The sequence below is a fragment of the Oncorhynchus gorbuscha genome, unplaced genomic scaffold, assembly GCF_021184085.1.
Source record: "Oncorhynchus gorbuscha isolate QuinsamMale2020 ecotype Even-year unplaced genomic scaffold, OgorEven_v1.0 Un_scaffold_3209, whole genome shotgun sequence".
NCBI lineage: Eukaryota > Metazoa > Chordata > Actinopteri > Salmoniformes > Salmonidae > Oncorhynchus > Oncorhynchus gorbuscha.
Genome location: NW_025747519.1, coordinates 12,501 through 27,500, shown reverse-complemented (window position 1 = coordinate 27,500; position 15,000 = coordinate 12,501). Strand labels below are relative to the sequence as shown.

Genomic DNA, 15,000 nt, shown 5'->3' with positions numbered 1-15,000 from the left:
TCCTCATCAAAATTACCATTCTAACATAATACCTCCATGGTTTTGATTTCATCCTCAATGTTTCTCCTTTCTGCTTGTCTAACGATGTGAATAGTGTGGTGGTGGTGGTGATGGTGGTGGTGGTGGTGATGGAGGTGGTGGTGGTGGGGGGGTGGTGGTGGTGGTGGTGGTGGTGGTGGTGGTGATGGAGGTGGTGGTGGTGGGGGGGGTGGTGGTGGTGGTGGTGGTGATGGAGGTGGTGGTGGTGGGGGGTGGTGGTGGTGGTGGTGGTGGTGGTGATGGAGGTGGTGGTGGTGATGGAGGTGGTGGTGGTGGGGGGTGGTGGTGGTGGTGGTGGTGGTGGTGGTGATGGAGGTGGTGGTGGTGGGGGGTGGTGGTGGTGGTGGTGGTGGTGGTGGTGGTGATGGAGGTGGTGGTGGTGGGGGGTGGTGGTGGTGGTGGTGGTGGTGGTGATGGAGGTGGTGGTGGTGATGGAGGTGGTGGTGGTGATGGTGGTGGTGGTGGTGGTGATGGAGGTGGTGGTGGTGGGGGGTGGTGGTGGTGGTGGTGGTGGTGGTGATGCTGATGGAGGTGGTGCTGGAGGTGGTGCTGGTGGTGGTGCTGATGGTGGTGGTGCTGATGGAGGTGGTGGAGTTGGTGGTGGTGCTGATGGAGGTGGTGGTGGTGGTGGGGGGGGTAATGGTAACACTGATACTAGTGGTGGTGGTGGTGGTGGGGGGGTAATGGTAACACTGATACTAGTGGTGGTGGTGGTGGTGGTGGGGGGGGTAATTGTAACACTGATACTAGTGGTGGTGGTGGTGGTGGTGGCGGTGATGCTGATGATGGAGGTGGTGGTGGAGGTGGTGGTGGTGGTGGGGGGGGGTAATGGTAACACTGATACTAGTGGTGGTGGTGGTGGTGGTGGCGGTGATGCTGATGATGGAGGTGGTGGTGGTGATGCTGATGGAGGTGGTGGTGGTGGTGGTGGTGGTGGTGGTGGTGGTGGTGGTGGTGGTGGTGGTGGTGGTGGTGGTGGTGGTGGTGATGATGCTGATGAAGGTGGTCGTGGTGGTGGTGGTGGTGGTGGTGGTGGTGGTGGTGGTGGTGGTGGTGGTGGTGGTGGTGGTGGTGATGATGCTGATGGAGGTGGTCGTGGTGGTGGTGGTGGTGGTGGTGGTGGTGGTGGTGGTGATGATGCTGATGGAGGTGGTCGTGGTGGTGGTGGTGGTGGTGGTGGTGGTGGTGGTGGTGGTGGTGGTGGTGGTGGTGGTGATGCTGATGGAGGTGGTCGTGGTGGTGGTGGTGGTGGTGGTGATGCTGATGGAGGTGGAGGTGGTGGGGGGTAGTAATTTCATTTTCTCCCATTTTCTCCCATGGTAGATACACCATTTCCTTTTACATTCTCGCTTCACATTCTTTCAAACGTGATCTCAGGTTTGAGTTCTGACTGAAATCTTTCCTCCTTTAGAAATGGTAATTTGCACTCTTATCGACGTGAGAATGAGAACCATTCTGTAATAAATGAGATCTGTCGATAAATAACATTTCCATTTGCGGATCACTCCATGAACCAAACTAATATGGACCGAACCTCACTTTTGACTCGAGAGGGACGTGTAGAAATTGAATTTGAAGAGGAGAAATGTGAGATGTCACTTGTATGATGTCACCATTTCCTAGACTTTTTTATTCTGGTCGTAGGTTTATTCTTTTTATTCTGGTCATAGCTTGCAAACTTTAGACAAACTTAAGACTCACAGACCGCCTTAAATGTTTGGCAACTGAACCACCTAACTGGATACGTACAATAACTGAAGTATCTGTTACTGTGATGTGTGTTCTGTTACCGTGGTGTGTGTTCTGTTACCGTGGTGTGTGTTCTGTTACCGTGGTGTGTGTTCTGTTACCGTGGTGTGTGTGTTCTGTTACCATGGTGTGTGTGTTCTGTTAACATGATGTGTGTGTTCTGTTACCATGGTGTGTGTGTGTTCTGTTACCATGGTGTGTGTTCTGTTACTGTGATGTGTGTGTTCTGTTACTGTGATGTGTGTGTTCTGTTACTGTGATGTGTGTTCTGTTACCGTGGTGTGTGTTCTGTTACCGTGGTGTGTGTTCTGTTACCGTGGTGTGTGTGTGTTCTGTTACCATGGTGTGTGTGTTCTGTTAACATGATGTGTGTGTTCTGTTACCATGGTGTGTGTGTGTTCTGTTACCATGGTGTGTGTGTTCTGTTACCATGATGTGTGTGTTCTGTTACTGTGATGTGTGTGTTCTGTTACTGTGATGTGTGTGTTCTGTTGCCGTGGTGTGTGTGTTCTGTTACCATGGTGTGTGTGTTCTGTTACCATGATGTGTGTTCTGTTACCGTGGTGTGTGTGTTCTGTTACCATGATGTGTGTTCTGTTACCGTGGTGTGTGTGTTATGTTACCATGGTGTTGTGTGTTATGTTACCGTGGTGTGTGTGTTCTGTTACCGTGGTGTGTGTGTTCTGTTACCATGGTGTGTGTTCTGTTACCGTGGTGTGTGTTATGTTACCATGGTGTGTGTGTTCTGTTACCATGGTGTGTGTTATGTGTTCTGTTACCATGATGTGTGTGTTCTGTTAACATGGTGTGTGTGTTCTGTTACCATGGTGTGTGTGTTCTGTTACCATGGTGTGTGTTATGTTACCATGGTGTGTGTGATGTTACCGTGGTGTTGTGTGTTCTGTTACCATGGTGTGTGTGTTCTGTTACTGTGATGTGTGTGTTCTGTTACCGTGGTGTGTGTGTTCTGTTACCGTGGTGTGTGTGTTCTGTTACCATGGTGTGTGTGTTCTGTTACCATGATGTGTGTGTTCTGTTACTGTGATGTGTGTGTTCTGTTACTGTGATGTGTGTGTTCTGTTGCCGTAGTGTGTGTGTTCTGTTACCATGGTGTGTGTGTTCTGTTACCATGGTGTGTGTTATGTGTTCTGTTACCATGATGTGTGTGTTCTGTTAACATGGTGTGTGTGTTCTGTTACCATGGTGTGTGTGTTCTGTTACCATGGTGTGTGTTATGTTACCATGGTGTGTGTGATGTTACCGTGGTGTTGTGTGTTCTGTTACCATGGTGTGTGTGTTCTGTTACTGTGATGTGTGTGTTCTGTTACCGTGGTGTGTGTTCTGTTACCGTGGTGTGTGTGTTCTGTTACCATGGTGTGTGTGTTCTGTTACCATGATGTGTGTGTTCTGTTACTGTGATGTGTGTGTTCTGTTACTGTGATGTGTGTGTTCTGTTGCCGTAGTGTGTGTGTTCTGTTACCATGGTGTGTGTGTTCTGTTACCATGATGTGTGTTCTGTTACCGTGGTGTGTGTTCTGTTACCATGGTGTGTGTGTTCTGTTACCATGGTGTGTGTGTTCTGTTACCATGGTGTGTGTTATGTTACCGTGGTGTGTGTGTTCTGTTACCGTGGTGTGTGTGTTCTGTTACCATGGTGTGTGTTCTGTTACCGTGGTGTGTGTTATGTTACCATGGTGTGTGTGTTCTGTTACCATGGTGTGTGTGTTCTGTTACCATGGTGTGTGTTATGTTACCATGGTGTGTGTTATGTTACCGTGGTGTTGTGTGTTCTGTTACCATGATGTGTGTGTTCTGTTACCATGGTGTGTGTGTTCTGTTACCATGGTGTGTGTGTTCTGTTACCATGGTGTGTGTTATGTTACCGTGGTGTTGTGTGTTCTGTTACCATGATGTGTGTGTTCTGTTAACATGGTGTGTGTGTTCTGTTACCATGGTGTGTGTGTTCTGTTACCATGGTGTGTGTGTTCTGTTACCATGGTGTGTGTGTTCTGTTACCATGGTGTGTGTGTTATGTTACCATGGTGTGTGTGTTCTGTTACCATGGTGTGTGTTCTGTTACCGTGGTGTGTGTTATGTTACCATGGTGTGTGTGTTCTGTTACCATGGTGTGTGTGTTCTGTTACCATGGTGTGTGTGTTCTGTTACCATGGTGTGTGTTATGTTACCATGGTGTGTGTTATGTTACCGTGGTGTTGTGTGTTCTGTTACCATGGTGTGTGTGTTCTGTTACCATGGTGTGTGTGTTCTGTTACCATGGTGTGTGTGTTCTGTTACCATGATGTGTGTGTTCTGTTACCATGGTGTTGTGTGTTATGTTACCATGGTGTGTTTCTGTCAAGCAGGTGAAATGCTGTAAGTACTGGCCGGACGACACAGAGATCTACAGAGACATCAAGGTGACCCTCATAGAGACGCAGCTACTGTCAGAGTACGTCATACGGACCTTCGCTGTCGAGAAGGTGAGACTGCTACTCCGGGTCGGCCGTGAGGGGGGCAGCGGGGTGCTGAGGGATTATTTAACATTCTCTTTGAAGAGGTAGGGTATCAGATGTTTTTGTAAAATGGGCAGGGACTCTGCTGCCCTGGCTTCAGGGGGAAGCTGGTTCCACCATTGGGGTGCCAGGACAGAAAAGAGATTGGGAATGTTTGAACACCAGGCTGTAGTGTTCTGGATTAGTTGCAGGGGTTTAGGATGACTACTACTACTACATTACTACTAATATTATTACACTACTACTACAATACTACTACTACTACATTACTACTAATATTATTACACTACTACTACATTACTACTAATATTATTACACTACTACTACATTACTACTAATATTATTACACTACTACTACATTACTACTAATATTATTACACTACTACTACAATACTACTACTACTACATTACTACTAATATTATTACACTACTACTACATTACTACTAATATTATTACACTACTACTACATTACTACTAATATTATTACACTACTACTACATTACTACTAATATTATTACACTACTACTACATTACTACTAATATTATTACACTACTACTACATTAATACTAATATTATTACACTACTACTACAATACTACTACTACTACATTACTACTAATATTATTACACTACTACTACATTACTACTAATATTATTACACTACTACTACAATACTACTACTACTACATTACTACTAATATTATTACACTACTACTACAATACTACTACTACTACATTACTACTAATATTATTACACTACTACTACATTACTACTAATAGCATTACACTACCTCTACATTACTACTAATATTATTACACTACTACTACATTACTACTAATATTATTACACTACTACTACATTACTACTAATATTATTACACTACTACTACATTACTACTAATATTATTACACTACTACTACAATACTACTACTACTACATTACTACTAATATTATTACACTACTACTACATATACTACTACTACTACTACATTACTACTAATATTACTAATATTATTACACTACTACTACATTACTACTAATATTATTACACTACTACTACATTACTACTAATATTATTACACTACTACTACATTACTACTAATATTATTACACTACTACTACATTACTACTAATATTATTACACTACTACTATAATACTACTATACTACATTACTATACTAATATTACTACTACTACTAATATTATACTACTACTACTACATTACTACTAATATTATTACACTACTACTACATTACTACTAATATTATTACACTACTACTACATTACTACTAATATTATTACACTACTACTACAATACTACTACTACTACATTACTACTAATATTATTACACTACTACTACAATACTACTACTACTACATTACTACTAATATTATTACACTACTACTACAATACTACTACTACTACATTACTACTAATATTATTACACTACTACTACATTACTACTAATATTATTACACTACTACTACATTACTACTAATATTATTACACTACTACTACATTACTACTAATATTATTACACTACTACTACATTACTACTAATATTATTACACTACTACTACAATACTACTACTACTACATTACTACTAATATTATTACACTACTACTACAATACTACTACTACTACTACATTACTACTAATATTATTACACTACTACTACATTACTACTAATATTATTACACTACTACTACATTACTACTAATATTATTACACTACTACTACATTACTACTAATATTATTACACTACTACTACATTACTACTAATATTATTACACTACTACTACAATACTACTACTACTACATTACTACTAATATTATTACACTACTACTACAATACTACTACTACTACATTACTACTAATATTATTACACTACTACTACATTACTACTAATATTATTACACTACTACTACATTACTACTAATATTATTACACTACTACTACAATACTACTACTACTACATTACTACTAATATTATTACACTACTACTACAATACTACTACTACTACATTACTACTAATATTATTACACTACTACTACAATACTACTACTACTACATTACTACTAATATTATTACACTACTACTACATTACTACTAATATTATTACACTACTACTACATTACTACTAATAGTATTACACTACTACTACATTACTACTAATATTATTACACTACTACTACATTACTACTAATATTATTACACTACTACTACATTACTACTAATATTATTACACTACCTCTACATTACTACTAATATTATTACACTACTACTACATTACTACTAATATTATTACACTACTACTACATTACTACTAATATTATTACACTACTACTATTATTACTACTAATATTATTACACTACTACTACATTACTACTAATATTATTACACTACTACTACATTACTACTCATATTATTACACTACTACTACATTACTACTAATATTATTACACTACTACTACATTACTACTAATATTATTACACTACTACTACATTACTACTAATATTATTACACTACTACTACATTACTACTAATATTATTACACTACTACTACATTACTACTAATATTATTACACTACTACTACATTACTACTAATATTATTACACTACTACTACAATACTACTACTACTACTACTACATTACTACTAATATTATTACACTACTACTACAATACTACTAATATTATTACACTACTACTACAATACTACTACTACTACTACATTACTACTAATATTATTACACTACCATCTACAATACTACTACTACTACTACTACACTACCTCTACATTACTACTACTACTACTACTACTACTACTACTACTACACTACCACTACATTACTACTACTACTACTACTACTACACTACCTCTACATTACTACTACTACTACTACACTACATTACTACTACTACTACTACTACTACTACTACTACTACTACTACACTACCTCTACATTACTACTAATATTATTACACTTCTACTACATTACTACTAATATTATTACACTACTACTACATTACTACTAATATTATTATACTTCTACTACATTACTACTAATATTATTACACTACTACTACATTACTACTATTACTACTACACTAAATCTACATTACTACTACTACTACTACTACTGCTACACTAATGCTACATTACTACTACTACACTACCTCTACATTACTACTATTTCTACATTACTACTATCATTTCTACACTACTTCTACATTTACTACTACTACTACTACTACACTACTGCTACATTACTAATACTACACTACTTCTACATTACTACTACTACTACTATTACTACTACTACTGCTACACTAATGCTACATTACTACTACTACACTACTTCTACATTACTACTACTACACTACTTCTGCATTACTACGATGTAATACTGCTACATTATGACATTACTACTGTGGTAATACTACTACATTACTGCTACTACTACTACTACATTACTACTATGTTAACACTACTATATTGCTACTACCAGTACATTAAAATGTTGTTAATACTACTGCTATTACATTACTACTAATACATTGTCATTACTACAACATTGCTACTAATACATTACCATTACTACTACGTTACTACTAAAACATTACCATATCACAACTAATACATTACATTACCACTACTACATTACCAGTACTACTACATTGCTACTAATGCATTACCATTACTACTGCATTATTACTAATACATTATCGGTACTACTACATTATTACTAATACATTGTCGGTGCTACTGCATTACTACTAATGTATTACCATTACTACTACATTACTACAGATACATTACCAGTACTACTACATTACCAGTGATACATTACCATTACTACAGCTCAGTACTACTGCATCACTACTACTGCATTACTACTAATGTATTACCATTACTACTACATTACCACAAATACATTACCACGAATACATTATCAGTACTACTACATTCCTACTAATACATAGCCATTACTACTACTACATTCGTACTAATACATAGCCATTACTACTACTACATTACTACGGATACATTACCATTACTACTACATTACCAGTACTACTACATTACCACTAATACATTATCAGTACTACTACATTCTTACTAATACATAGCCATTATTACTACTACATTCCTACTAATACATTACCATTACTACTACATTACTACTGATACATTACCATTACTACTACATTACTACAGATACATTACCATTACTACTACATTACCAGTACTACTACATTACCATTACATTATCAGTACGACTATATTCCTACTAATACATTACCATCACTACTATATTACTACCGATACATTACCATTACTACTACATTACTACTACATTACTACGGATACATTACCATTACTACTACATTACTACTGATACATTACAATTACTACTATCACATTACTACGGACACATTACCATTACTACTACATTACTATGGATACATTACCATTACTACTACATTACCAGTACTACTACATTGCCACTAATACATTATCAGTACTACTACATTCCTACTAATACATAGCCATTATTACTACTACATTCCTACTAATACATTACCATTAGTACTACATTACTACTGATAAATTACCATTACTACTACATTACTACCGATACATTACCATTACTACCGATACATTACCATTACTACTACATTACTACTGATACATTACCATTACTTCTACATTACTACAGATACATTACCATTACTACTACATTACTACCGATACATTACCATTACTACTATATTACTACGGATACATTACCATCACTACTATATTACTACCGATACATTACCATTACTACCACATTACTACTGATACATTACCATTACTACTACATTACTACTGATACATTACCATTACTACTACATTACTACAGATACATTACCATTACTACTACATTACTACTGATACATTACCATTACTACTACATTACTACAGATACATTACCATTACTACAGATACATTACCATTACTACTACATTACTACAGATACATTACCATTACTACAGATACATTACCATTACTACTACATTACTACAGATACATTACCATTAATACTACATTACTACAGATACATTACCATTACTACAGATACATTACCATTACTACTATATTACTACAGATACATTACCATTACTACTACATTACTACCGATACATTACCATTACTACTACATTACTACCGATACATTACCATTACTACCACATTACTACAGATACATTACCATTACTACTACATTACTACCGATACATTACCATTACTACTACATTACTACCGATACATTACCATTACTACTACATTACTACCGATACATTACCATTACCACTACATTACTACCGATACATTACCATTACTACTACATTACTACCGATACATTACCATTACTACCACATTACTACAGATACATTACCATTACTACCACATTACTACAGATACATTACCATTACTACCACATTACTACAGGTACATTACCATTACTACCACATTACTACAGATACATTACCATTACTACAGATACATTACCATTACTACTACATTACTAAGGAGACATTACCATTACTACAACATTACTACCGATACATTACCATTACTACTACATTACTACCGATACATTACCATTACTACTGCATTACTACCGATACATTACCATTACTACAGCTCTGTTCCACACTAACAAACTACTTGATGCTTTTATATTGATCATTTGGTTTGCGAGTGGGGATGTTAGATAGACTAGATTTTCTCAAACAGAGACACTCTTGTTTGAATACCTCTTACAAACATTATCCTCTCTCAGGACGAGAGGAAGCAGGCCATGCTAAGCAAACAGAAGATGTAATCGAGAGAGAGCTGGGTGAAGACGCTAATGCTACTCAAACACGTGCTGCAGGAGTTCCAGTCCTCGAGGACACCTGGAAATTGATTGAAGAACAGTGTATTTTGTGTCTGTCTTTGACCGTCTGTTTTTCTCTTGCCTCCCTGTCCTCCTCCAGAGAGGAGCCCATGAGATCCGCGAGATCAGTCAGTTTCACTTCACAGGGTGGCCGGACCACGGGGTGCCCTACCACGCTACTGGCCTCCTGGGCTTTGTACGTAGGGTGAAGGCCAAGACACTCAGCAACGCTGGGCCCATGGTCATCCACTGCAGGTATGATTCTATCCCCTCTTTCTCTGTCTCTCTCCTGGGGCCTGGGGCTCTTACCCTGACCACCTGATATCTAATTCTTCCAAACCTGAATGTGAAATTTAAGCTGTCATGGAGAGTATTACTGACAATTATACATTTACATACAGTTTTTGAAATGTATGTCTCGCAGCTCTCTATCCCTCTGTCTCTCTCTCTCTCTCTCTCTCTCTCTCTCTCTCTCTCTCTCTCTCTCTCTCTCTCTCTCTCTCTCTCTCTCGCTATCTCTCTCTCTGTCTATACATTTTTCAATTCAATTCAAAGAGCTTTATTAGCATGGGAAACATGTTTAAATTGCAAAAGCAAGTGAAATAGATAATAAACAAAAGTGATATAAACAATAACAAATTAACAGTAAACATTTCTCATCTCTCTGTTTTTTCTCTGTTGCTCTCTGTGTCGCCCTCTCTCTCTCTGTTGCTCTCTCTCGCTCTCTCTCTCTCTATGTCTCTGTCTCTCTCTCTCTTTGTGCCTCTGTCGCTCTCTCTCTGTGTCTCTCTCTCTCTCTCTTTGTGTCTCTGTTGCGCTCTCTATGTCTCTCTGACTCTCTCTCTCTCTCTCTGTCTCTCTCTCTATGTCTCTCTGACTCTCTCTCTCTCTCTCTGTCTCTCTCTCTCTGTCTCTCTCTCTCTCTCTCTGTGTCTCTCTGTGTCTCTCTGTTGCTCTCTCTCTCTGTCTCTCTCTGTCTCTCTCTCTCTCTCTCTCTCTCTCTGTCTCTCTCTCTCTCTCTCTGTGTCTCTCTGTGTCTCTCTGTTGCTCTCTCTCTCTGTCTCTCTCTCTCTCTGTCTCTCTCTCTCTGTGTCTCTGTTGGTCGCTTTCTCTCTGTGTCTCTCTCTCTGTCTCTCTCTCTCTGTCTCTCTCTCTCTGTCTCTCTCTCTCTCTCTCTCTGTGTCTCTCTCTGTGTCTCTCTCTCTCTCTCTCTCTCTCTCTCTCTCTCTCTCTCTCTCTCTCTCTCTCTCTCTCTCTCTCTCTCTCTCTCTCTCTCTCTCTCTCTCTCTCTGTGTCTCTCTCTCTGTGTCTCTGTCTCTATAGCGCGGGGGCAGGCCGAACAGGCTGTTTCATAGTGATTGACATCATGCTGGACATGGCAGAGAGAGAGGGCGTGGTGGACATCTATAACTGTGTCAGAGAGCTGCGCTCCAGGAGAGTCAACATGGTGCAGACTGAGGTACAGTACAGACAGACAGACAGACAGACAGACAGACAGACAGACAGACAGACAGACAGACAGACAGACAGACAGACAGACAGACAGACAGACAGACAGACAGACAGACAGACAGACAGACAGACAGACAGACAGACAGACAGACAGACAGACGGTAACAGACAGACAGACAGACAGACAGACAGACAGACAGACAGACAGACAGACAGACAGACAGACAGACAGACAGACAGACAGACAGACAGACAGACAGACAGACAGACAGACAGACAGACAGACAGACAGACAGACAGACAGACAGACAGACAGACAGACAGACAGACAGACAGACAGACAGACAGACAGACAGACAGACAGACAGACAGACAGACAGACAGACAGACAGACAGACAGACAGACAGACAGACAGACAGAGACAGACAGACTGTCTCTGCCAAGAGGCCCAGGTGCTAGTACACCCGCCCCACAAGCACGGAGTTGGTGGTTCAAGCCCCACTCTGGTTGTTTCCCTCATTTACAGTAGTAATGCAGGTCACACATCTCATTTACAGTAGTAATGCAGGTCACACATCTCATTTACAGTAGTAATGCAGGTCACACATCTCATTTACAGTAGTAATGCAGGTCACACATCTCATTTACAGTAGTAATGCAGGTCACACATCTCATTTACAGTAGTAATGCAGGTCACACATCTCATTTACAGTAGTAATGCAGGTCACACATCTCATTTACAGTAGTAATGCAGGTCACACATCTCATTTATAGTAGTAATGCAGGTCACACATCTCATTTACAGTAGTAATTTGGGTCGCCCATCTGGGTAATGCCACGACCTCCCTTGTAAAGTCTCGTCACCTCAAATAAAATGTTATTTGTCACGTGGTTTGAAAACAACAGGTGTAGACTAACAGTGAAATGCTGACTGATGGGTCCTTGGTAAACAACAGGTGTAGACTAACAGTGAAATGCTTGGTAAACAACAGGTGTAGACTAACAGTGAAATGCTGACTGATGGGTCCTTGGTAAACAACAGGTGTAGACTAACAGTGAAATGCTTGGTAAACAACAGGTGTAGACTAACAGTGAAATGCTGACTGATGGGTCCTTGGTAAACAACAGGTGTAGACTAACAGTGAAATGCTGACTGACGTTCCCAACAACGCAGAGAGAAAAATATAGAACAAACAACCACACGAGGAATAAATCCACTATGAGTAACAATAACTTGGCTATATACAGAGGGTACCAGTACCAAGTCCACGTGCAGGGGGTACCAGTACCGAGTCCACGTGCAGGGGTACCAGTACCGAGTCCACGTGCAGGGGGTACCAGTACCGAGTCCACGTGCAGGGGGTACCAGTACCGAGTCCACGTGCAGGGGGTACCAGTACCGAGTCCACGTGCAGGGGGTACCAGTACCGAGTCCACGTGCAGGGGGTACCAGTACCGAGTCCACGTGCAGGGGGTACCAGTCCCGAGTCCACGTGCAGGGGGTACCAGTACCGAGTCCACGTGCAGGGGGTACCAGTACCGAGTCCACGTGCAGGGGTACCAGTACCGAGTCCACGTGCAGGGGGGTCCACCAGTACCGAGTCCACGTACAGGGGGTACCAGTACCGAGTCCACGTGCAGGGGGTACCAGTACCGAGTCCACGTGCAGGGGGTACCAGTACCGAGTCCACGTGCAGGGGGTACCAGTACCGAGTCCACGTGCAGGGGGTACCAGTACCGAGTCCACGTACAGGGGGTACCAGTACCGAGTCCACGTACAGGGGGTACCAGTACCGAGTCCACGTGCAGGGGGTACCAGTACCGAGTCCACGTGCAGGGGGTACCAGTACCGAGTCCACGTGCAGGGGGTACCAGTACCGAGTCCACGTGCAGGGGGTACCAGTACCGAGTCCACGTGCAGGGGGTACCAGTACCGAGTCCACGTACAGGGGGTACCAGTACCGAGTCCACGTGCAGGGGGTACCAGGTCATTTAGGTAATAGATCTTTTCATAGAGGTAGGGGTAAAGTGACTAGACAACAGTGCAGGGGGTACCAGGTCATTTAGGTAATAGATCTTTTCATAGAGGTAGGGGTAAAGTGACTAGACAACAGGATAAATGTTCACCGTACACTGAGAGGCGATAGAGGGGGTGTCAACGACAGTTAAACAGTCCTCATCTGGTTCAACACATGGCATCATCATTTCCCGAACTACGATTATGTCTCTGGGTACTCATCTATGACATCATCATCTATAGAGTAGAATACACAGACTGGACAAGGGGGCGCAGGCAGGCACAAGACAGACAATACAAAGGGTAAATACAATATTTTTACTGGCTTGAAAAACGAGCAGGTTTTTAGCTCAATGATGAGGTTGGGGGGGGAACAACATCCCAGGCACCGTCTTCTAACTTTTACAGACCAGGGTAGAATTGTGTTGGGTTTCTGCTGAAGGACTCAGTGTGAGCAGACACCATCTGGAGTCATCCATAGAGGGGCTGAATGCATCATTTCACCCTGATTCCTTTTAAATCACAGGCGTCATTGGATTTAACGGGCAAATGTTTCATAGACGACGACGGGCCGATTGGTACTTCAGCAACTGGAGAACAAATGAGTGACTGACTGACACACACTCCTCAAGTTCAGGGTGGGGCTGGTGGTAGGGGTGGGGGTGGGGGTGGGGTGGTGTATGGTAGGGTGGTGTAGGGTAGGGTGGTGTAGGGTAGGGTGGTGTAGGGTAGGGGTGGTGTGGGGTAGGGTGGGTAGGGTAGGGTAGGGTGGTGTAGGGGTAGGGGTGGTGTGGGGTAGGGTGGGGTGGGGTAGGGGTGGTGTGGGGTAGGGTGGGGTAGGGTGGGGTAGGGTAGGGTAGGATGGTGTTGGGTAGGGTTGGTGTAGGGTGGGGTGGGGTAGGGGTGGTGTGGGGTAGGGTGGGGTAGGGTAGGGTAGGGTAGGATGGTGTAGGGTAGGGTGGTGTAGGGTAGGGGTGGTGTAGGGTAGGGTGGTGTAGGGTGGGGGTGGTGTGGGGTAGGGTGGGGTAGGGTAGGGTGGTGTTGGGTAGGGTGGTGTAGGGGTGGGGTAGGGTGGGGTGGGGTAGGGGTGGTGTGGGGTAGGGTGGGGTAGGGTGGGGTAGGGTAGGGTAGGATGGTGTTGGGTAGGGTTGGTGTAGGGTAGGGTGGTGTAGGGGTAGGGGTGGTGTGGGGTGGGGTAGGGTGGGGTGGGGTAGGGGTGGTGTGGGGTAGGGTGGGGTAGGGTAGGGTAGGATGGTGTAGGGTAGAGTGGTGTAGGGTAGGGGTGGTGTAGGGTA

At 41.8% G+C, this 15,000-nt stretch overlaps 1 protein-coding gene across 1 annotated transcript in view; it reads left to right on the top strand.

Annotated features, from left to right (window-relative positions):
- Nucleotides 1–15,000, top strand: part of LOC124027426 (receptor-type tyrosine-protein phosphatase mu) — a gene marked incomplete at its 3' end in the record, with an annotated part of 45,113 nt that overhangs the window by 23,165 nt on the left and 6,948 nt on the right. The window contains exons 3-5 of the mRNA XM_046339855.1: nucleotides 4,152–4,268; nucleotides 10,336–10,490; nucleotides 11,559–11,694. Of these exons, the coding sequence (XP_046195811.1) occupies nucleotides 4,152–4,268; nucleotides 10,336–10,490; nucleotides 11,559–11,694 (408 nt within the window). The remainder of the gene's footprint in view (nucleotides 1–4,151; nucleotides 4,269–10,335; nucleotides 10,491–11,558; nucleotides 11,695–15,000) is intronic.